We start from the raw sequence: 24,182 nt of genomic DNA, 5'->3' as shown, positions 1-24,182 counted from the left end.
CGCACCCTTTATACTCTTCCAGTCCCTCTCTCTCTCTGCGGGTAGGGGGGGACTTCTCTCCGCCCGGTGCCCCCGCCTCTTCCTCTGGCTTCGGTTCCTCCATCCAGTCCCCCAAGTCCCTGCCCCGCCCCGCCCAGGCTCCTCCCTCATCCCGGCCCCAGCCCCGTTTCCCGCCCCAGACCCGGGCCTCCGGGCCCCGCTAGTCCTCACCCCGGCCCCGCCCCCGGCCCCCGGAAGCCTCTCCCCGCCCTCGGCCCCGCCCCCCCCGAAGTTTCTTGGGCCCCGGCAGCCCTCAGGACAGAACGCGCAGAGCCGCCGCCCGGCGGTCCGTGGATGAAGGTGGCGGATCCTGTGCAGCGCCGGGAGTGAGCGGCCGAGCGGCCGGACCTCAGCCGACTAGTCATGGAAGAGGAGGTGAGGGCCGGGCCAGGTGGAGGGGCCTGGCCTGGGATCTTTGAGACCCTCGCGGTGGTTGGGGTCCCTGTCTCAGGCCCTTGTTCCAGCCAGTCCCTCTCCCGCGGCTCTCCGGACACCACCACCCATCCCCACCCTCACTCCCCAGACGGAGCCTGGGCAGATGAAAAGAGGCAGGCGCTGGAGTAGCGATCCTAGACTTGTCCTCCTTCATTATCTCTGTCTTCTCTCACCATCTGTGGGCATGGTGGTGGTTGTTGCTCCCATTGGATTGACGGGGAGATTGAGGCTCTGGTCTGTTTGATGACTTGCTAAAAGTGGCCTGGGTTGCTGGGCTCGAACCCTGGTTACTGTTGACTCCTTGTGCCCTCCTCTGTTGGATCCTGAAGGGGCACACTGTGTGTGTGTGCTTGTGGTGGGTCTGTGGGTTCTGAAGTCCCTGTCTCAAGGAGCCTTGAGGCTGTGACTGTGTCTATTGGCCGGAAGACTGGAGAAGTTGTATATTTTTCTCCTCTGTTTAAGTCCCTGAGTTCCCTTTCCCCTCTGAGTCTAGCTTCTCTCCTGCTGGGGTGTCAGGCCCTTGTAGGGACTGATCCCTGCCCCTGCCTCCCCTGAATGCCTGGAAGGCTGACTCCCTGGAGCAGCTGGGCAGCTGGACCAGCAAGTGTCCCTTGAGCTTCCCTCTTAGGATCTTCTTGGCCTAGGGTGGGGTCAGGCACTCTGTGACCCCTGCCCTTTACTTGCAGAATCAGTTATTTCAGTAGCTCCCTTATCCAAGCACTTTGCCAGCACTTCTTGTGTGACTGTGGAATGAATAAATTAGGGAGGGTCACAGGATTTTGCATCTGGTCCTCTTGTGGGGGGGGGGGAGGGGTGATGGGGTGATGGGGTGACGGGGTGACGGGTGTCTCAGCTTCTGCCCTTCCCAGGACAAGGGAAGGGGATATGTCTTTGCTTAAGTGGGTGGAGAGGAAAGATGAAGCCTTCACTCTTGGGCCAACCTGCCTGGCCACCTGGGTACCAGGCTGCCTATGTCCCCAGCAGTGCTCATCTCTCTGCTTCCGGGGACCACTGCCCAGGAGCAGCGAGCCTATCTGTCCAAGTTCCCTCCAGGCCGAGCCCCACATTTCTGTGGGATGGTAGATAAGTTACTTCCCCTCTAAGCCTGCATTTCCTCTTCTATAAACTATAGGGCCTGACTGACCTCCTCCCCGTGTCCTGATTGTAGCCCCTTCTCTCAGAGAGGGTGGAAATAGGGGGCATGGTCCAGCCACTATGATTTGCCGTGGTTTCTTGCTGACAGAGGTGGGGTCCCCTGCCACTTCCCTCCTCTGTTGTGAGGCCTGGACTGTCAGGCTATGGCCCCTCCCCTTCTCCCAGAGGATGTGGGACAGGATTACTCCATCTCCTAATCTGCTCTGGCCCCCAATTAAGGGAAGTTCTCCTGTGGCCTCCTGGGCTGATAGTTTGTCTCGTGGTCAGCCCAGAGTCTGCACTCCTTCTGGTCCTGGGTCTCTAACATCGCCACTTACGGACTCCCAGATGCCAAAATCTCCCCACATAGCTGGGCAATCTGAGGTCTTGCCCATCATCTCCCTGCATGGCCTGACCTTCCTTGTTGGGCTCCCTATCCTCTCCCTCCGCTTTGACATCCCTGACTCTTTTCTTCCCATTTCTTCTCTCCATCGCTTCCTCTTTTCTTCTCCAGGCCTCAGTGCCCATCCTCATTTCTCTAAAACATCTCTTAGACCTTAGTCACCTGCTCTACCCCATGACCCCAGACTGGCCTCATCACCTCACTCCCAAATAGCTGCTTCCAGTCCTCCTCCTAGCTTTGAACTTCTTCCCCAGGCCCGCTTGTGTCAAGCCCCCCTCAGGCTTAGTGACTTCCTCTGTGCAGTGGGTTGGGAGTCCCCATCAGGCTGGGGTTTGGTGAAGAAATGTGTGTCTGGGACTGATCATCTGTCTATTTGTGTTCTCAGGGCCTCAGTTTCCCCACCTGCAAAATAAAGGGGGGTGGGCCATCCAGAAATGCAATGATATGTGTGCAGAAGCTTTGAAACCTGCAGCGGGCAGTGTGAGGTATCGTTGCCCTGGACTGAGGTTGAAAATCCTGGACTCAGGCTTTCCTGTCTCCACCCTGGGGCTCTGCCCCCTTCCTCTCAGTCCTGCCTTTCCCTGACTTGGCCTCCAGTGGCACCAGGCTCCTCCTTTGCCCTTACCCATGTAGAGAGAAACAGGGCAATGTACTGTTACAGCCCTGGTTTTGCGACCTTGAGCTAACCTCTGGGCCTTTCTGGCCTGTGCTTTCTCACCCTGGAGTGAAGGGTTGAGAGTGTAGAGCCTTTGATACCCTTTGTGCCTTCCTTTCCTTCTCCTCTAGGCCAAGATATGTGTCTCTTTCTCTCCTCCCAAAACCCTTCCTTCTGCAAGGCCTTCCCAAACTAACCCCAAGCACTTACCTATCAGTGAGCTAAGACCAAGGTATCTGTCTGTTCAGGTGCCAGAACCTTCCCAATGGGCTGGGATCCTCTCAAGCAGGGGATGCCCACCCAACCCCCAGACTGGGGACCTCCCTTCTGTAGGGTCTGTATTGCCCCCATCAGACTGGAAGTTCCCCAGGGCAGAACCTGTGTCTCCTCTGTCTGATTACCTCATCACAGGGCTCTGACATGGTGGGTTCTTGGCAGAGTTTGGTCAGAGCATCATGGGGTTTAGTCAAAGGGCAGAGGCTGTCATCCTAAGCTCCGTGCCAGTTGAGGTACCAACAAGTTCTCCTCCACTGGTCTCTGTCTCTCTGTCATGGCCTGTTTTTTTTTTTTTTTTTGTCTTTTTTGTTGTTGTTGTTGCTATTTCTTGGGCCGCTCCCGTGGCATATGGAGGTTCCCAGGCTAGGGGTCTAATTGGAGCTGTAGCCACTGGCCTACGCCAGAGCCACAGCAACGCAGTATCCGAGCAGTGTCTGCAACCTACACCACAGCTCACGGCAACGCCGGATCGTTAACCCACTGAGCAAGGGCAGGGACCGAACCCGCAACCTCATGGTTCCTAGTTGGATTCGTTAACCACTGCGCCACGACGGGAACTCCAGTCATGGCCTGTTTTGTGGCTTTCCACATGCTCTTTCTGTGCACAGGGTTGGGGTGACTTGACATCTTTATCCTTTTTTTTTTTTTTTTTTTTAATGCATGTCCCAGAGATCCTCTCATCTCAGGCAAAGCAGAGCCAAGCTGGTGTCCAGGGGTGCCTCAGGAGCTGCTCACAGGGAGCAGGGAGGGCCTGAGGGAGGATGGGTGGGAGAGGAGAGGGCGAAACAGGAAGAACAGTGGTCAGCTGGTCAATAAGAGGAGAGGAGGCTGAGAAACTGGGCTGAGGAGGACAAAACCTCTCCTGTGAGCCCTGCCAAGAGGAGGGGCTGCTTATTAAAACTTACTGGGGCATAGCTGGTCCCCTGGTGGGAGAGTGTCTGAGGGGCAGGGAGAGGGGCTGGGTAGAGGGTGGTAGGCAAGCAGGACTCTGACCTCCAGCCAGGCCTGATTTCTCTTGGCCTTTGCTGTGGCTGATTGCTTTCAAGGAGACCCTCCCCTGGGCTTTGGTTCATGCCGTCTCTGTCCTGTCAGTTGTCCCTCCCCCCATCCCATGGTGCCTTCTCTCCTCAGTCTCATCCTGGAACCCCCATCCCCTAAGGCTCTGGACTGGCTTCTCTAGCTAATCCAGTCCCGATATGCACTGAGCACTGCTCTGCTCCACCTGGAGAGGACGGTGGTCAGGGCACAGCCTTGCACCCCAGGAGCTTCCTTTCAATGGGCAGGGAGTTTTCCCCATCTCTGGCTGTGGGTGCGGCAAGCAAGGGAACGTCACAGTGGGGGGTGTTCAGAGAGGGGTGTGGATCCCCTGGGGTCATGGTTGGACCGCTGAAAACAGGAGGCAAGCGTGGAGCTCAGCAGTGGGAGATCAGGGCAGCACACTCCACAGTCTTGTTTAACAGAAACCTAGAGCCTGCAGGCCTAGGTGGCCAGCTGCTGTAGTTGCTAAGGGAGGGGTGTGACTTGTCAGACGTCGGGGTGGAGTTTCCCGTTTCCCGCTCCTTCCCTTCCAGCCCTGGGCCTGGACCCGCTTGCAGGTGTTTTGGAGGGGATGAGGCCCCTGTGGGTCACACAGCTCATGGGGCTGAACACAGGGTCTCTGGTGATGCTAGGAGGGAATATGGGGTGAAGGTAGGTTGCTAGAGCCTCCCCTTCTTGTCAGAGGGCCCTTAGGTCCCCTTTTCCCCTGGTTAGGGTGGCTCCTAACTGGCCTGTAGGCAAGCCTCCCACTTCCTCATTCATCCATCTGGGAAGACCATTTGGAACCATCCCACTTCCCCATTTCTCTTGCCATCCACAAGTTAGGGACAGACCCTGAGGGGGCGCCTCTCATTCCTGGAGCTTCTGGGGCATTGCGGCCCAGCACCTAAGCCCAGAAAGGCCTGTCCTGAATTCTGCGCCAGGCCTTGGGAGAGGATCCCTGAGAGCCAGAGGGGATGGCAGTGACAACGATGGCAATAATAGTGACTGCCACCATTTACTAGGTTTACGGTATCCTAGGGACTGCTTTATATGCCATATCTTTTTATTCAGCAGCAAATATTTATTGAGCACCTACTGTGTGCTAGACACAGTCTAGGCCCTGGGGATACAGCAGTAAACAAAAGAAAAATCCTTTGCCCTCATGGAGTTATAATCCTTGCAACTTCTGTTAATATTGTCATTTCACAGGTGAAGAAACTGAGGCTTAGTGAGATCTAGTGCATGACCTGGCCTCCAAAGCTCAGACTCCTGACCACCAGAGGGTGCAGAGGGGCGGAGGCCATGGTGGGAACCAGACTGGGAATTCCCTGCCATAATGGAGAGCAGGGAGGCCGACCCCTGCCCAGCACCTGACAGCTTACCACACCCCTGTCTGGGCTTGTCCTTCCAAAGGCTGCTGTGGCCACAGGGTATCCCTGGGGAGAGGTATGCTCCTTTTAACTGGAGCCCCTTCTTGAGCTTTATGTAAATTATAAACTCGTCAAAATTAGTCAGTGCTAGTTTCCTTCTAGCATCCTCTAGATTCTGACGTGCTCTTAACCCCCTCTCCTCTACCTTCCCCTTCAAACTCACCACTGTGGGTACCAGTCACTGAAGCAAAGTGGTTAACAAACTGGGTGTATTTTTATTTTCATTTCACAGATACTCTTTTTTTTTTTTTTTTTTTTTTAGGGCTGCACCCACAGCATATGGAGGTTCCCAGGCTGGGGGTCCAGTTGGAACTGTATCTGTTGCCCTCTGCCATAGCCTCAGCAATGCGGGATCTGAGCCACGTCTTTGACCAACACCACAGCTCACGGCAATGCCAGATCCTCAACCCACTGAGGGATCAAACCTGCATCCTCATGGATCCTAGTTGGGTTTGTTAACCACTGAGCCACGATGTGAACTCCCACAGATATTCTTGAGCACCCTTTATTTGTAAAGGAACAGTGTTGGGTTCCGGGGACTACAGGTGAATTTGACCCTATCTGGTAGGTATATACCTGGCACCCAGCTACCCAAGCAGGTAATCAAGAGGCACAAGGTATCAGTGACTAGCCTGGAGGCCCTAGGGTGGCTGCCATGTTCTAGAGAAGGGCTTAAGTTTATCTCCGGTACCTGCCTGGGGTCAAAGGCAGCGTCCTTGGAACCCTTACCAGTGGGGGTGGCTGCCCTAACATCCTGGCCTGGGGCAGCAAGGAGAGCAGTGGAGGCTCCTGCTTTGGGGCTGCAGAGTGGGCTCTCTAGAAGGGTAGGGGGAAAGAGGGAGATTACTCTGCCTGCTTGCCTCCTCCCACCCTCTGATCCCACTTGGATGTCCTTTACCCTGGGAGGATTTCCTGGGCCACCTTGGTCTGAACCAGGTCCCCCACTATCCTTTCTCCCTCCTCTTCACTCCCCCTTCACTGTTTCCTTCGTAGCATTTCACACTTGTTAACATGTTCATGTCTGGTGTTTATTTGTTCAGCTCCTCCTTCCCCGCGTCGCCAGCACTCTGAGGGTAGAGAGACGTTATTTTTATTCTTCTCTGCCTCTCTAGCACCTGTGACATTGCAGGTGCTCAGAACAACATGTATTGATGTGCTTGAATGAACACACTGGAGGCAGAATGGTGGAGGGAGGCAGAGACCCAGCTGGAATGCTGGCTCTGTCCCTCCAGCGGCGTGACTCTGGCATGTCATCTCCCCTCTTGAAGCTTCAGTCTGCTGGATAATGACACTTCTGCCTGGGAGGGTAGTTGCATGGGTTAAATGAGACGATGTGTAAAAGGTAATACCAGTGGCTCGGTGTAAGGTGGCTGCTGTTATTACTATTATTCCTGATGTTGGATTAAGAATATCTGCCTCAGGGGTTGTGGGGAAGCTCCCACAGGGTGATATCAATAGGTCTCTAGCAGAGAGACACATCCCTTGGGTGGCCTCACGGCGTGTCCCAATACTGTGTTACAGGGTGTGAAGGAGGCGAGCGAGAAGCCTCGGGGAGCGCAAACAGCGGATAAGGCTGGCTGGATCAAAAAGAGCAGCGGGGGCTTCCTGGGGCTCTGGAAAGACCGCTATCTGCTCCTCTGCCAGGCCCAGCTGCTGGTCTACGAGAATGAGGTAAGGCCCTGACTGGTCCTGAATTTGGGGGTTCTGGGGTAGGGAGCAGAGTGGGGGCAGCCCAGGCCAGCAGAGGGTCACAGAACCAGAACTGGAAGACCTGTTCCAATTTTGACCTGCTGTGCCATCTTGGGCGATTGCTTGGTCTTCTCTGGCTCTGTGCAGTATGGGGACGATACTCTAGATGTGAGTCTAGGGCTCCTGGATGAGGGCCTCTTTGAAGTGTATATGCAGCAGGATCTGTGTCTCCTCAGCTGTCTACCTACACTGCAACTCCCCGTCCCAGGGCCTAGGTTCCACCTATGTGAAGGTTCCAGAAAACTGAAGCCTGCTCCACTCAGTAATGATAGTAGAAGTAATACTTACTGTTCATGGGTGTTTGGAAGTCTTACATCATACTTCTCAGATGATGCTCACGATGGTCCCATAAGAGCAGTCATCATGTCACATTCTAACAGAGGAGGACTCTGAGGCTCAGGGTGGCCAAATCCTGTTCAACATCTCCAGGAATGAAGCAATGAGATCTTGCTGTGTAGCACTGGAAACTATATCTAGTCACTTATGATGGAGCATGATGATGTGAGAAAAAAGAATCTATACATGTACATATAACTGGGTCACCATGCCGTATAGTAGAAAATTGACAGAACACTGTAAACTAGCTGTAATGAAAAAAATAAAAATCATTATATAAAATGAACAAACAAACAAACAAAAACATCTCCGGGAATGAAGAACCAAAGCTGAGGCTCTCTCCACTCAGCTATGCCAGAAGAAAACTCCAAAACTTATTTGTGGTGGGAATCCTCTAAAATATGTAGGCTCTCCTCTGCCTTCATCAGCGTAAGCTGCTGGCCTAAATAGCCGTGTTTCCTCGGTGGCTCAGTGTCACTGATTAGCAGACTGTTCCATATCGCCAGATTGCCCTTTTCAGTTTTGCTCTCTCCTTTAACATCAGGCTGCCAGTGGCTACTTCCATCGTCCTTGTGCCTCTCACAGTCCTCACATCTTCCCACTTCGGTCTTGTGCCCTTGTCATTTCAGCAGGCTTCGAACTTGGACAACCCAGGATGTGGAAGTTGTATGTCAATTATCAGTAAAGTCCTAGGTAAAGACCCGAGGTGGAAAGACGGCCCTTACTTGGAGATGCTGTTTGTGTTCTAGGGTCGAGGCCGTGTGAGGGCCGGTCCACTGTAAATGGGCCATTGCTGTCTGCCTTTGACAGATGGAGTACTTGGGGAAGCACTGGCCATTGGGGCAGTCAGGGGGAAGGCAGAGAAAGGGAGATCTTGCCTGTTCCCTATCAGCCTCGCCCAGCATGCCTCAGGCTGGATTAGCAAATTCATAATTGTCCCAGACCAAGAAAGGTTGGGCAACCAGGTGTGGGTGTTTAAAGAAACTGCCTTTTTAGTTTCCACCATGGCTCAGTGGTAACAAACCTGACTAGCATCCATGAGGATGCAGGTTCAATCCCCAGCCCCACTCAGGGGGTTAAGGATCCGCATTGCCATGAGCTGTCGTGTAGGTTGCAGTTGCGGCTCAGATCTGGCATTGCTGTGGCTGTGGGGTAGGCTGACGGCTGCAGGGTCAATTAGACCCTTAGCCTGGGAACCTCCATATGACGTGGGTGTGGCCTTAAAAAGCAAAAAAAAAAAAAAAAAAAAAAAGAGGCTCTGCCTTTGAAAAGCACCTCACCTCTACTGCTGCCTGAATCACCAGGCTTGTGGAATTGAGGTGTCAGAGAAGCAGCTGAAGGAGGCCAAGGAGGGGGTGAATGGTGCAGACAGCCCCCCAGATGTTCTCTACTGTGCTGTCACCAAATTAGGATGTGCTGTGGCGGCAGCAGGGGGGCTATTTTTATAAATAAAGGGGGTTGTCGCAGTTTCCTCTAGTCCCAGCTGCCGTAGGAGTTGAGTGACAGACTTGTCGTGGGCCACCTTTCTACATCTGGCCACGTTTGGGAAGCAGGGAGGATTTCACATCCACTAAACATGAAAAGTCTAAATCACGCTTTAAAAAAAAAAATCACTTAAAAACCTCAAGGCGGTTACAAGAACTTAGCACTCGGGGGCGGGGGAACTTGGCGCAAGAGAAGGAATTGAGAAATGCTTATTAGTTCAATTCCTCTTTCTGATGTAAGGAACTAGGCGAGTACTAGTGACTCTTGGCTGTTCCTTTGCTGTCCCTGAGGCTGACACTCCAAAAATGCTGCCCCCACCCAGTGCCTGCTGGTTTATCCGATTTGTCTGAGCTGCTGAAGGGCCAGATGATTCAGCGTTTCAGGTTGAGAGGAGACCCAGGTCAGGCAGCCATGGGGAGCTGGGTGGTAGAGGTGGACTGTCTGTTTCCAGATGGAGGAAGTTACGTTCCTGCCGGCAGCTGCCCAGTTGAGGCCAGCACGCACGGGGTGGGTGAGCCGCTCTTTCCGGGAAAGGGTGTCTTGCTCCGAGTCAGGCATTCAGTTCAGCAAACTTTTCCTATGTCCCTGCCTTTCGAAGGCTGCCCTTTGTAAGACACAGTAGGGGGAATGGACAGGAGAGCAGATGTACTTGCAAAGGGTAGAGAAAGACGGATTGGCGGGGAGTTAAAGCCATTCTGCCCCATGACACGGTGTCCCTAGCACCTAGTAGGATCCCTGCAGCGGTGCCCTTTGATGGGGAAGCTCAGGATAGGGAGAGCACCGAGGCTCAGGCTCATGCTTAGGTTCATGCGGGTGGTTAGGGCCTAGAGACTTGGGGTTGGAAAGAGTTGCATAGAGGCAAAAATAGGAAAAGACACCTGATTAAATCTGGATGGGAAAGATCAGGCCACGGTGACCACCTGTTCCCCTTCCCCTGAAGGGCTGAAGAGAGAGTAGGTCAGTGGTTACCCACTTAGCTACAATCATCTGCTTTGAAAAATATTCAGGTCTGGGCTGTACCCCCAGGGGTCCTGATGTGATTGGTCTGGGACAGTGCCTGGGCATTGGGGTTTTTAAGGCCCAGTGTAGAACAGAGGTTCACAAACTTCTGCATAAGTGACAGTCACCTGAAGGACTTGTTAAAATTGAGATTGCCAGGCCCGTTCCCCCAAGAATATGATTCGGTAGGGATGGGGTTTGAGAATTTGCATTTCTGCTAAGTTCTCAGGTAATGCTGATGCTGCTGGCCCAGGTACCACACCTAGAGGACCACTGTGCAAAGCAGCCTACTGCTAGGGCACTGTCTAGCCTCTGGCTCTGACTGGCAGGAGTGTGTTACGCTAGAAAAAGCTCTGGCCTGGGAGTCAAAGGATGTGGGTTTGAGTCTGGCCTCGCCCCTTGTATTTGGGTCTGTTTACTTCACCTCTTTCTCTATAAAATGATTCAAATACCAGGGTTCTAGGATTTGGGAGTGTTTGAGAGGTTCAGGAGAATCAGGGATACAAAAATGCTTGCTAAGTGTCAGGGTTTCCTAGTATATTTGGATTACCATGGATGGAAATAGGGGCAGTTCCTCTGCAAATTAATCCAGTCACTGCCTCCCAGATTGTCCACCCAAAACTCAGCCTTGAGGCAGTCCCTGGCTGGATGCTCCAGCTGGCTCTGCGTGATGTCCAACAGCAGGAGTTTGCTCAACTCGTTGGCCAGTATCCTGCATCTACTTCAGGAGATGCAGTCTCCAGGGTGAGAGTGTGCCACACCCAGGAAGCTGTTCCAGATGGGTGTCCCCTGGAAGAGGAATCAACTGACCACCATGGAGAAAGGAGCGTGTCCCAGGCAGCTTGCTGGCGAGGCACCTGGTGGGTAGAGCCCACGAGGAGAGAACACTCAAGGGCTAGGGCTGGCGGGCAGGAAGGCAGCCCAGCCAGCATCCAGGGGTGGCCGAGAGGAGGCTGGCCACTGTCCTGGCCACCAGTCCTACTAGTGATGCAGCCTCAGGATGGCAGGCTTGCACCGTGCAGGCCACAGGGAGTGGCCTCTCATTAAAGCCAAGGGTCAATGAAAGAAGATGCCAAGTAGGGAAGTCAACTCAGGATCACTGTGGTGAAGGCACATGTAGCCCCAAGTGAGCCTTATTCACACTTCCCTCTGTGGCTCTGCCTGGAAAGCCTTTTTCTCCCCTCATTTTGTGACAACTTGCTCTTTTCCCCAGGCCACCTCTTCCACAGATCTCCGCCTGGCCTCTGTGTCTGCATGGACCCCCAGGGACACTTTCCTAAGCGTCTCCAGCTTCCCCTGTTTTCTCCTTTAACCTTAGGCATATTTGAGTCAGCCCTGCTACCCACCTTTGGGCTGTGAGCCCCATTTCTCCTATGGTTGGTGTGGCTTAAAGGCATCCCTCCAACCAGTATGGAGTGCCATCTACTTGCCAGGGTCTGAATGCCTCATCTTGGTGGTTGCTTGGCAGCCTGAGGTCCCCCACTGGCCAAGTGGTGCCCTCACTGAGTGGGATCAGGGTCTGGTGTTTGAGGGTCTGGGTGCATCTAACTCTCACCGTGTCCCCTCTTCCTCCCTCCCTAGGACGAGCAGAAGTGTGTGGAGACAGTGGAGCTGGGCAGCTATGAAAAGTGCCAGGACCTTCGTGCCCTTCTCAAGAGGAAACACCGCTTTATCCTGCTGCGGTCCCCAGGGAACAAGGTATGGCCAGGCCCCCTCCTGGCTGACTTCAGTCCAGGACAGGATCTGCTGGAGAAGGTCACCCATGGAAGGCTCTCTGAGACAGTCTGGGCCCCTGGATGCAGCCTGCTCATTCTCTGTTGAATGTGGATGAGGCTTAGACCTGGGGGCCATCATGGTTTGGATCTTCGGCTTGTTTTTGTCTTGGAGTCCCCTCAGCCCCTGGTTGATAGGAGGTGTATTTAGGCTCTGCTCCCTTCCAGGCCCTGGGGCCTCCTTCCCAGGCTGTAGCTGGAAAGTAGCCTTTGAGCAGTGGGGCCCTTGGCCTTCTCCCCAGGGCTGAGGCAAGAAAGCTGGGATGAGGCCCTCACCCTACCAGGCCCCTAACACTCTGACGTCGTCAGGCAGCCACACCCTCCCCTCATCCCAGGCCTCCCCAGGGGGGACCACTCTTCCTCCCCTCCATCCTGGACTCAGTGCTCGCACCCTCAGCCCCCCAGCTGTCCTCCCCTCGCACTATCCTTTCTTGGCTGAGCTGGAGGAAGTCTCTTGCCTGAGACGTTCTTTCCCTGGGACATGCTGTGTGTGCAGATGAAGTCCGCTTTTTGCACCTCGCATCTCTGCCAGGGAGTCCGGGTGGATGTTGACACATGGCGGAGCTTCGCAGTTGTCAGGAGGGAGTTCAGATTGGAGGCTGGCTTGTCCAGTGCCTCTCGCCAGCTCTCGCCCATCTGCAGCTGGGCCACGCCTGGCCCCAACCTCTGCACGTCATGTGGAGCCTCACAGAGCAGGGCTGAGTCACAGAGGCTGGGGGTTGGGGAGCCAGCATAGTCTGGGCTTGCCCGAGGCCATTCTGTTTCTTCCCCAGCTTTAGGGGCCAGGAACTCAGTCCTCTGTGGGCCCTGGAGGACATCATGAAGCTTTACCCACTAACCCTCTGTTAGTGCGTGAGGGCAAGGAAGCGACTTGGAGCTGGGGCTGGGGCTGGGGTGTTCTCAGGGTAGGGGCAGGTTTCATTTGACATCTGCTGCTTAGGGCTCTGTGAGGAATGGGAGAGCCATATTTTGGTCTTTCAGGCCCTGGAGGCCCCAACTTGTCCTGGAGACCCATTTCTGCTCTGAGTGGCACGGCGTTTGAGTGTGTGTTTAGAGGCGTATAGAGTGCGCTGTGTGTGAAGGTCTGCGTGTGTGCACTGCTTTATGTGCAGGTGAGTGTGTTCGCTGGCTGAGGGGCCGTCTGGGTCTCTGTGTGTCTCTTAGTGAGTTTATGTGGGTGTGGGGCAGAGGGGGTCTTGCTTCTCTGTCCTCTGCCAATGCTGATCTGTGGGCCTCTTTTCCCTATTCTGAGAATCAGCTGGTGGTGGGCTAGCAGGTCGGGCCTGCTCAGGGTGGGACATCACCTTCCGAGAGTCCTGTTTGTGCAGCTGCATTCCCAGCTGCTTTTGCCAATACCCTCCCTTTCATCCCTGAGTCATGCCAAGAGTTCAGGTTGGCTCTGGGTGACTCTAGGAACAAGGCGATCCTTTGGGGAGATGGGCCTATGGAGTGATTGGTGGGGGCTGCAGGGCAGTGGGAGCACAGCACACCCTGACTCCAGCTCAAGGCCCCAAACCCCTGGTGCCCCAGGAACTCATCCAGAGGTCAGATGGTGGACAGCCCAGAGCACTGCCTTACCCCCTCCCCTGCATCCTCTCTCTCAACCGCCTTTCCTATTGCCTTGGGTAGTCTGTCCTCAGTGAGGCCGCAGGCTGACCGGAGGGTCACATGACCCCGCTGTCTGGTCCTGAGGCCGCCTTTTTTTCCCTTCTAATCAAATAAACAAAGACTCCAGTGTCTTGCATGCCCCTCTCCCTCCTGCCTCCCCATCCCCACGCCCCTGCCATGAGGTCACAGGCAGATGCTGCCAGGAAGCAGGGTGGCCTCTGCTGGGCCTTGCGGCCCTGCTGGTTTCGGCCAGCTTGGCCCTTTCCTCTTTCCTGCCTCCTCTCTCCCCCCTCCCATTTCTTTCCTCTCTGCCATTTTGTCCTCCCCCCTTTCCCAGCCATGCGGGCCTTCTTTGTGGCCAGTCCTGTTAGCTTCTAAACTCCTACTGGGGCCTGTACCCTTGGGGCTTCTTGGAGGGGTTGGGCAGGGACCTGCACAGCCTGTGGCTCTTCAAGACATGGGGGTAGGGCAAGAGGAGCAACTCCTTGGTCTTCTGTCCCTATGCTAACCACCTGTGTGGGATGCCTGGCTCATTCAGCCTGGATTACAGGGTTCCTTTAGGTGGGTCTGGCCATATTTATTTATTTATTTTTTAGGCCTGCACCCACAGCATATGGAGGTTCCCAGGCTAGGGTTGAATTGGGGCTGCAGCCTCTGGCTTACACCACAGACACAGCAATGCCAGATCCTTAACCCACTGATTGAGGCCAGGCATCGAACCTATGTCCTCATGGATACTAGTCAGATTCATTTCTCATGAGCCATGACGGGAACTCTGGGACTGGCCCTATTTAACCTCAAATTCCCTCTCCTAGGGGAGCCTATAGGCTGACACCCTCCCCTCAAGCCTGCCTTGCTGGCCTGGCCTGTGGGGAAGGGCCACAGTTTGGGTTTGGTCCGGTGGTTCTGTTCTTGTCCCTTTGAGGCCCCAAATGGTAAAAAGACCCATGCAGGCCTCATTGCAGGTTGGTGGGACTAGAATTTCATGATCTTGCTCCCAGGCCAGTGCCCTTTCTCTGCCCCTCCCTTGCCGCCTCTGTTGCTAGGTTTAAATGTATGTCACTCAGGCTCTTTGGCTTTTGTCCTTTTTTTTTTTTTTTTCTATCTTTTTGCCATTTCTTGGGCCACTCCTGCGACACATGGAGGTTCCCGGGCCAGGGGTCAAATCGGAGCTGCAGCTGCCAGCCTACGCCAGAGCCACAGCAACGCAGGATCCGAGCTGCGTCTGCGACCTACACCACAGCTCACGGCAACGCCGGAACCTTGACCCACTGAGCAAGTGCAGGGATCGAACCCTCAACCTCATGGTTCCTAGTCGGATTCGTTAACCACTGCGCCACGACGGGAACTCCACTCAGGCTCTTTGGGATGCTAAGTCCTGCACCAGGCAGGAGCCCCATCAACTCAGGACCTGCAAGCGGCTGTGAGGATGGGCTGCCCTGGGCCGCCTTACTTGCAGCCCTTATCACAGGGTTGGGTGGGCTCTTGCAGAGCCCAGATGCAGCGCTGCCCCTTCCTGAGCCCCCAGCAGCCCTCATGGCTAGGCTGAGGCAGTTGCCAAGGGGCCCTGGGATTTCCAACTTAGCTGCTGATCTGCTGCCAGGATCAAATTTACCCTGGTCATGCAAATGAGTATTTGGCTGTGCCTGGTGTGGGCAGGTGGGTGGGACCCAGGGCCCCGTATGAGGAGAAGGCAGCAGCGGCCAGGAGGAAGTTATATAATGAGGATGCTGAGGGGGCCAGGCAGGCTGTGTGTTATGTAACTGGGAGAGAGGCAGGAGTGAAAGCGCAACCTGACACACGGGCAGGGATGGGCAGCTGACCACCCGCCGGACGAAGAACTAGGGCATCTTGAGGTCAGGGATTGGGCAGCGGCTCCAAAATGAGAACCTTAGGCCAGTTCATTCATTGATTAGCTATTCATTCAGTAACTCTTTACTAAAGACCCCCTATATGCCAGGCCCTGGCTTTAGTTTTGTTTAATTCCCTTAGCCTTGCTTTGTGGTAAGCGGTGTCATCCCTTTTTCCAGATGAGAAAACTAGGACTCTTGTCCAGAAGGAGAGAAATGGTGGTAATTCCTATGACTGAGCACCCTTTCTGTGCCCACTTCCACATTCAACACTTCGGGTACATCACTGATCCTCACAGCTCCCTGACCGCAGGGCGGGTCAGTAGTGAGTGCTGCTCTGTCAGCTCGAGGCCCTACTGCTGTGTCCACCATGCAGGGCGGCTCCTCTCTTTGTTTGGCCTCACTCCTTCCACCATTTCTGATTTGACCTCGGGGCCTGGAAGGCAGAGGCCTCTCTGAGCTGCCTTTTTATTCTTTTTTTTTTTTTTTGGTCTTTTTGCTATTTCTTTGGGCCATTCCCATGGCATATGGAGGTTCCCAGGCTAGGGGTCCAATCGGAGCTGTAGCCATTGGCCTACGCCAGAGCCACAGCAACGCGGGATCCGAGCCGCATCTGCAACCTACACCACAGCTCACAGCAATACCGGATCGTTAACCCACTGAGCAAGGGCAGGGACCGAACCTGCAACCTCATGGTTCCTAGTCGGATTTGTTAACCACTGCGCCACGACGGGAACTCCGAGCCTTTTTATTCTAATGTAGGAGCTGGGAGCGCCTGCCTGAGGTGGGATGGGACCCAAAGGATGGATGGGATGGGGCGTGAATTCGAGTCATAGGATTACTTCAGGCCACCTTGGCCTAGTCCCATCCCATCTGATGAGCCTCTGCTTCCTCACTTATATGATGAGGGGGCTGGAATTGACCCCTAGTGCCCTTTCTCTCAGTCTATAATTCCAGGCCAGAAAGGAGACCTTGGGACTTTTTCACTCGGCTAGAACTGGGTGTGGGGACCGCTGGGCAGCTGCAGACGGCCCTGGTTCCAGTGGGCCTTCACCCGTGGATACCCATCACTTGTCACCCCTGCTGTACACAGTCTGGTGTGGGCATAGACGGGGACTACTCCGACTTTATAGGGAAAACTGACGTTCAAAGGTCAGGCACCTGGTCGGGGGGAGTCACGTGGAGTGAGACCAGATCTAGGCCCTTTCCACAAGGCCAAGCTGATTCGAATCCAAATCTCTGGCAGTTGTATGCATGGCGAGGGCCCCTTCTCTGCTGGATCTGTCCCTTCCCCTGCTCTGAAGCCACAGTGTCAGACCCGTGTGGAGGTCCTTTTGGTTTGCTCCTGACCGGATGTTCGAGGGCAGACTTCAGTCTGGGGTGAGAAGCTTCCTTAAGCCCCCAATTGTGAACCCGTTTAAATATCTTCTGTCCACCCTACCCATGTCCTCTGTAGGTCAGCGACATCAAGTTCCAGGCACCCAGTGGGGAGGAGAAGGAATCCTGGATCAAAGCCCTCAATGAAGGGATCAACCGAGGCAAGAACAAGGCTTTTGATGAGGTGCGACGGTCCTGTGGATGCTCCGGGCCCCTTCCCCCATGTGTGATCTCATCCCAGACAGCCCTCTGATTATGTCACTGCTACAAACACTGGGGCATCTGCTTTGGTTACCTCATCTAATCCTCACAGCGCCCCTCAAAGTAGATGCTTCTGTTCCCATATTACGGATGAGGAAACTGAGGTGTGAGGAAAGTGGGTAACCTATTTTAAGTTAAAATTTGGGCAAGTCACGGGGTAACATTTAACGGGTTGAAGCCATGCATACTGTCCATCCCAGCTCCAGCCAGACACAGCAGGTGGGCTCAGGCCAGAGGGAGGAGCTGAGAGCCTGACAGCTCACTTTTCATTGGAGCTGTGAAGTCCGAGCCTGGCTGACTCTAGCCCTGGACCTCCTTATCTGTCTGCAGTGGCCACCCAGCTCCCTCTGTTAAGGTGGTGACAGCAACAGGGCCATGACCGGACTTTGGGCAGGCAGGGTGTCCCACGGGGCCAGATCTCCTAGGGAAGGTTTCTCTTTGACATCACAGATTTGTAGCTGTTTGAGCTAAAATGAACCTGGGGGCCACTTAAAGTGACCCGTCGGATCGCAAAAGACTGAGACCTAAGGGGAGCAAACTCTCTCAAGCAAGTTTCCTCTTAAACCCAGGTCCCCTGACTTGTAGCCAAGGCTCCTAGGTCATGTCTTTTGTGACTGTGTCATGCTGAGTCCTTCACTGGCTGGGGAAGTTTCATTTCATACGAGAGGGGTGGTGGACTGTCCTGTGTGTGTTGGAGGCCACAGGAGCATGGGCTGGGCCTTGGCTCCTCCACTGCAATGACCCCTAGGTGGGCCTGAGCCCTGAGCCTCGCTGAGGGGCAGAAGAATCTTAGCCCACCCCCGTCATAGGAACAGGCTACTCCAGGATGTGGAGAACGTGTTTCCCATGTCACTCGTACTGTGACTTCCAGGCTACTCCCCACCCCCAATCCTTACCCTCAGATGGCAGATGCTGCCCTCCAGATGCCTCCACCCAGAGGGGTAGAGGCCCTGTGCTCGCTACCCGCCCCCTGCCCCACCCTGGCTATCCCCAGGGGTCCTGGGGAGTGACTGAGGCCAGGGCAGGCCTTTTCTGGAAGCCAGGTACTAGGTGATCATGGACTGTCTTCTCCCTGCTCCCTACCTAAGCACAAAAGCAGCTACAGGGCTGCTTCTGTGTTGCAGTAGACTGAGGGGCGAGGGCTGATTGCCCACATTTGGGCAGGAAGACTGGGACAAAGAGGGCAGTGCAGAGGAGGGAGGGCTCAGACTGCAGAGAGATGACAAAGGCCATGTAGAGACAGGGAGATGCCTCAAAGAGGGAGACGGCATGGGGCACTTGGCACAGGGAGGATGCAGGTGCAGATCCTACCCCTGAGTCAGGCTAGTACCTGGGCACTTCCTCCTCTTCTGTAGGCCTGGTGGGGACTGACGTGTTCCCTCTCCTTCCCAGGTGAAGGTGGACAAGAGCTGTGCCCTGGAGCACGTGACACGGGACCGCGTGCGTGGGGGCCAGCGGCGCCGGCCCCCTACAAGAGTCCACCTGAAGGAGGTAAGGCCTTGCCCCAGCTTGGCCACAGGTTGGGGGCCAGCCATCTGGGACTGCAGCTCCTTAGGGTGCAGCTTGCGGCCACCTTTGTCCTGAGGACTCTTGGCATTGAGCTTCCTGAGGGCTGTGCAAGGTGTCAGCATGGAGGTGCGTGTGCTGTATATGCTCAGGGAGCAGGTGTGCCTTCTCGCCTTGCTGAGGCCACCCACTGGCCTTGGCCTGAGCTGCTGCCTGAGGGGAGCTGAGCCTGGGGTTGGTCCCCGCCTCTCAGAGCTGAGCTTTCAGCTGGAGAAGAGACTGTCCTCTGACTGCTCCAGGCAGCGCTGTGTCTAGTTTCTGTACAGAGGGTGACTCTGGGAGGCTGAGCAGGAGGGGCCACAGGGGACCCACAGGCACTTGAGCCTTGAAGAATGGGGTTTCAGTGAGTGGACCTGGAGTGAGGGGGGTCCCGGATGGAGGGAGCAGCGTGAGCCTGAGGCACAGGGCAGGGGAGTTCAAGGGGTGCCTGGTCGGGGGAGGAAATGGTGGAGGTCTTCAAAGCAGGAGCCAGGGGCAGGATAGAAGAGAAGGCGTGTTCCAGAGGATGAGTCAAGTTGGCGGAGGAAAGGGCAGGGGGCCAGGAAATAGAGGGAGAGGTGGGACCTCCAGGCACCAGGAAGGGGTGAAAAGGGAGAGGTCAGTGGGAGAGACACTGGGAAGCAAGGGCCACCTGAGCTTGCAATTGAATCCAGGGGTCAAGGAGGTGAACTGGACAAAGAGGGAGGGCTGTCAGGAGTGCCCCCAAGGCTGAAGACCAGGTGAACAGAGGCCCTGGGCACAGGGGATTTAGGAGACACTATGGGCAAGGGGCAGGGGGAAGGGAGGAGCCCTTCTTCAGACCAGTGTTACTGATGAGGGTAGATGGTCCGGGCAGGTTTTGGAGGCCAGGAAAGAACCTCAGCTAATGCTACCTTTGGGGAGGGGGAGCCCCGAAGAGGGAGCACATCCAGAGAGAAGGGTGCAGGACTGGGGGTCATCAGCCAGGTTGGCAGTCGCAAGTCACCAGGCAGGACCCAGGAAAGAGGCAGATGGTGACGTTTACAGCACATTTTCTCAGGAGTCAGCTTAGGGCTGTCATGGAGTGCAGAGCAGGGATTCTGGAGGGAAGACCATAACGGGGAGGATAGAGACAGAAAGGGGCCAAGGTCGTTGGATGGTTTTCTTTTTTTCTTTATTTGGCCACGCCCACAGCATATGGATGTTCCTGTGGGCCAGGGATCGAACCCATGCCAGAGCAATGACTGACCCAAGCTGCTGCAGTGACAGTGCCAGATCCTTAACCCTCTGCACCACAAGAAAACTTGCCTTTATTTTTTTTGAGATGAGGCAATCTGTTCCTTTCTGTCAGCTGAGGGGGAAAAGCCTGCAAAGGGAGCAACCAAAGTAGCCGGAGAGGAAAGGAATGTCTGAGGGAGGAGGCCTAGGAGGTGTTGGGGAGGGCCAGCCCTGGAGGGGGGACCCTCTGAGAAGAATTCAGGGAGGGACTTGTGTCCAGCGACTGAATGCATGTGTAGGTCGGGTCACTCATTGTGTGTGTGTGTGTGTGTGTGTGTGTGTGTGTGTGTGTAAAAGGGAGTGAGGGACCTCAAGGGACCTCGGGAGCAGCCTCCTGCCCAGCCCTGCTTCAGTTTCTCTGAGGCTAGGCTCCCTGGGAGCTGTCCCTATGATGGTGGGCCTGCTGGGTGATCTTGTGGGCCCCTGGGGCCAGGTGGGGACAGCTGCCTGCTGGGCGCAGCTGTTCTCTGGCAGTCAGCTATGGTCTGGGGCCATGTGTGACAGCCTGAGGAGAGTGGGCACTGGCTGCTGAGCAGCTGGCAGGCAAGGCTGGAGAGCTCTGGCTGACTGGGGCTGGCAGACGGGACAGAGGTCTCCAGGGCGAGTGATTTCTGGGTGATAGAGGAGACCCAAATTTGAGTTCTGACCTTGTTGCCTACTGGCTGTGGGGACTGTGGGTGGGTGGTTGCAGAGAAGGGACCCTCCCAAGGCCATATAGCCAGGTAGGGGTTCCAAATAGGCCAGGAACCATGTCCCTTGACACCCAGACCTGGACAGTTGCCCCTCAGAAAAGAGTGGACTGTTACACAAGCTGAAGGAAGCCAGGCTGGGTCACCAAGAGGACACCCTGGCTCTGCCTTCCTGGTCGGTGATTCCAAAACCAGGAATTCTATGGGAGTGAGAGAGAGGAGAGGATTCATCAGAGAATCACTTTGGCTTCTAACTGGTGGCCTTGGAAGCCAGGGCAGAGGACATGGAGAGTAGGGGACCAGGGGCTTTGGCAGCCAGGGTGGGAGGGCTTGAGTGACTTTGTAGGGGGCACACTGTTCCAATAACTGATCATCCACGTTGACTCCCATATCCTGCCCCCCTCCACCCCCCAGGTAGCCAATGCAGCATCTGACGGGCTTTCGCGCCTGGACCTCGATGTTCCCGACAGCGGGCCGCCAGTGTTTGCCCCCAGCAACGATGTCACTGCAGTCCAGCCCCGGGAGACGTTCCAGCCCCCCATGCCTCCTACCAAGCCTTCTCCAATGCCAGAGACAACCAGTCTTGGTGATAGAGTGGAGACCCCTGTGGGGGAGAGGGCCCCAACCCCTGTCCCAGCAAGCTCTGAGGCCCACCGTGAAACCCGAGAGGACTCAGAGACCCTAACTGGGGAGGACAGTGGCTCTGAGCAGCCCCCCAACAGGGTTCTGCCTGACAAACTGAAGGTGAGCTGGGAGAACCCCAGCCCTGAGGAGCCCCCTAATCCTGAGAGTGTAGGACTGGTCCAGGTGCCCGGTTCTGAGACATCCAAGGCTGTGCCCAAGGAGGGTGGGAAGCCCCCCGTCCCCCCACCCAAGGTCTTATCAGAGAAACTGAGAGCCTCCATGAGTGGCATGGAGGCTTCCGGGCCAGCCCAGAGTCCTGGGGCCTCTGACACCTTGGCCCCAGGCCCAGCACAGGTCTCAGTGAATGGTGTGGATGACAGTCCTGAGCCCGTCAAGCCATCCCAGGCCACAGACACCCCAGGAACTCCCCCAAAGGATTCATCAACATCCATAGCACTGCCTCCCGGGGACCCACGACCTCAGTTCCATCCCCGCTGCTCCTCCCTGGGGGACCTGCTTGGGGAAGGTCCCCGACGTCCTCGGCAGCCTGGGGAGCGACTGTATCGGGCCCAGCTGGAGGTGAAGGTGGCCTCGGAACAGACGGAGAAACTGTTGAACAAGGTGCTGGGCAATGAGCCAGCCCCGGTGAACGCCGAGACATTGCTTAGCCAAGCTGTGGAGCAGCTGAGGCAGGCCACCCAGGTCCTGCAGGAGATCAGAGATCTGGGAGAGCTGAGCCGGGAAGCACCTGGGCTCCAGGAGAAGCGGAAGGAGCTGGTGACCCTCTATAGGAGAAGCGCACCCTAGGTTCTGCCAGGCCAGGGCACGGCCCTTCCTGGCCAGCTCAGTCCGTTAGAGCCCAGCCCTGCCGAGAAATGTGCTTCCGTTCAGGCTGTAGAAGGGTCACCAGGCAGGTTGGGGTTTGGCCAGGACCTGCGGAGACTCCTGGGATCCTTCCTGCCAACCTGGCTAGTGGTGCCAGGTGCCACCCAGGTGCTGTCTGGCCTGCCCTTGTTCTCTGGGCTTGGGCTGGGAGCACACACTCAGGTCCTCTGCTTGCGTGGTTGTTCCGAACAGCCCCAGGGCCTTGGCATGGCACTTGGGGTTTCTGGGGGTGGCATCATCTCTGCTTCCCACCCTCAATAGTTTACATTCCTGACTTCTGAATAGAGCACAGCTGAGCCCCCCCTGCAGCCTCCACGTCCAGATGTTCCCAGGCAGAGAGCCTCATGGCAGAGGCAGCTTCAAGCCATAACCCACCCTCCCCACCCACCTATTCAGAGTAGCCACTGAGGCCTGAGTCCGTAGTCTAGGTTCCTCCAGCTGAGTGAGACCTAGAACCTAGCTAGGGCCTCTGAAGACAGGTGGGGAACATCTGCCTGAAAAGCCATTAGCTGTGTGGCCCCTCCCCGGGCCTATTTCCTATTCTGCAGGCCTTTGCCTCTGGTGAGCCATGACCGGAGGACTCCAGGGTGGAGGAGGAGCTCAAAGGGTGTCCTAGTCTAGTCTCTGCCCCTGGACCTGCTTGTGTCCAGCCTTGCACATTCCTGTACAAGGTTAGCCCAGTGGCGACATCAAAAATCCTGCCTGTAATTCACATAAGTCAACCTTCAGAAGAGAAGCTGCCCCAGCTTCTTTGCCTCCTGGATGGGATTTACATCTGGGTCTCTGTGGTTCCTTCTAGCCCCACACAGGTCCAGTATCCCAGTCATTTCTTCGAATGCCCTTGGGAGTGTGTCGGGGTCTGAAACTGCTTCCTTCCCCCCTTTTTCCCTACCCCTCTGGCTCAGGCTCCCCAGGGACTTCTCCTCCTGCCTTGAGGAAGGAGTGTTTTCTCCTTCCTGGCCCATGCCTGCACCCTGGGCCTCTCCCTAGCCCCTCCTCCCATCATCTCTGGCTCCAGGAGCACATTGGGTCTCAATCCCGCTGCAGCAGCTGGACTGAGCTCAGAGACTATAGGTGCAGAGGCCCAGAGGGCCACTGCCACCGTCCCTGGGGCCTGTGGGAGTAGGAACAGCTTCTGACAGGTCTGCTCAGGGGGTTTCTGCAAATGCACTTTCGTTTACTGAGAGGGAGGGTCACGGCTGCATGCTCTGGCCTTCCTGCCCACCGCCCTACCCTCAGCCACCAGTCGTGCCCAATGAGGCCTGTTGGTGCAGGTCACTGCCTTCTTTATTCTGTTTCTAGTTGGTTCTTGAGGGTAGTGGGTTGGGATCAGGAGAGGTAGGAGTCCCCTTTGTACCAGGCAGGGGTCGGGGGGAGCAGCAGTATCATGGCTTGTGAGACCCCACTGGCCTCCCCAAACCACATCCCTTGAACAGACTAAGCTTCTTTGCCACAGTATGCCTGTCTCTCCGTCTGTTTCCAGTAGGAGAGCAAGAATGTCACCATGTGCCCACAGTCACATGGCCCCCCCCTGCAATCTTCCTTGGGGAAATAGCCTTCCCTCACCAGCAGCTTGGCTGGGGCTTTAGCCAAGTCATCTGTCCAGGGACTAGAGGCTCAATTACCTCCCCTTATAAGTGACTAGACTGAGCAAGTTGCTCTAGGATCATCTCGGTGGCCTAATGCCATTTGTTCCTATGGGGCTCCCATACCTTGGCAGACTGTACCCAAGGAGGGGAAGCCAGGTTCCAGGGGAGGGGAGGAAGTTCTGGAATAGTAGGGGCTACTTGGCTGTCTCCTTGAGGAGTATGGCATTCCATGTTTTCTGCTTATAAGCGCCTTTCTTGAGGTTTGGCAATAAATCCCTTCTTACAGAACTCTGCTGCAAGCCTGTTTGTTGGTATGGGGACCAGCTCCATGGCTTCACTGAAGCAGAGGGTAGGCAGTGGTTAATCAGGGCATCACCAGTCCTTTAAACTGCCTCCCCTCCCACAGTGCTCTGTGTTCTGTGTTCGCTAAACTCAGCCAGGCCCTCCAGTCTCACCCTCCCCATGTCGTGTTTCTATAGCCTGGGGGCTAAATGTGCTAAGTGACAGTGCTTTTCAGTTTTTAAAAACTTTATTTGGAAATAATTTCAAACATAGAGAAAAGTTTCAAGAATAAGTATAGTCCAAAGAAGACCCATGTACTCTGCTCAGATTGACCCTTTGGCTTATCTTTTGAGCACCTTCTCTCTGTAATATATACATAAGGTTGTTTTTTCCTTTTTTTTTTTTTCATGTCTTTGGAGAGTTAGTTATCATGGCCCCTTCCCCCTAAATACTTCAGTGTGTATTTCCTAAAAATAAGCATA

The 24,182-nt window shown here is 55.4% G+C and overlaps 1 protein-coding gene across 1 annotated transcript; it reads left to right on the top strand.

The window, feature by feature from the left end:
- The first annotated feature begins 256 nt into the window (after window positions 1–256).
- Window positions 257–23,706, top strand: PLEKHO2 (pleckstrin homology domain containing O2). Its single transcript, XM_047765748.1, has 6 exons — window positions 257–414; window positions 6,914–7,063; window positions 11,543–11,659; window positions 16,648–16,752; window positions 18,222–18,320; window positions 20,735–23,706. The coding sequence occupies exons 1-6, from the start codon at window positions 403–405 to the stop codon at window positions 21,749–21,751; spliced, it is 1,500 nt and encodes a 499-aa protein (XP_047621704.1). The 5' UTR covers window positions 257–402; the 3' UTR covers window positions 21,752–23,706.
- The last annotated feature ends 476 nt before the right edge of the window (window positions 23,707–24,182 follow it).

Source organism: Phacochoerus africanus, chromosome 2 (assembly GCF_016906955.1).
Source record: "Phacochoerus africanus isolate WHEZ1 chromosome 2, ROS_Pafr_v1, whole genome shotgun sequence".
Classification (NCBI taxonomy): domain Eukaryota; kingdom Metazoa; phylum Chordata; class Mammalia; order Artiodactyla; family Suidae; genus Phacochoerus; species Phacochoerus africanus.
Note: the sequence above shows the minus strand (reverse complement) of the source record. Positions and strands in the feature narration are given on the sequence as shown.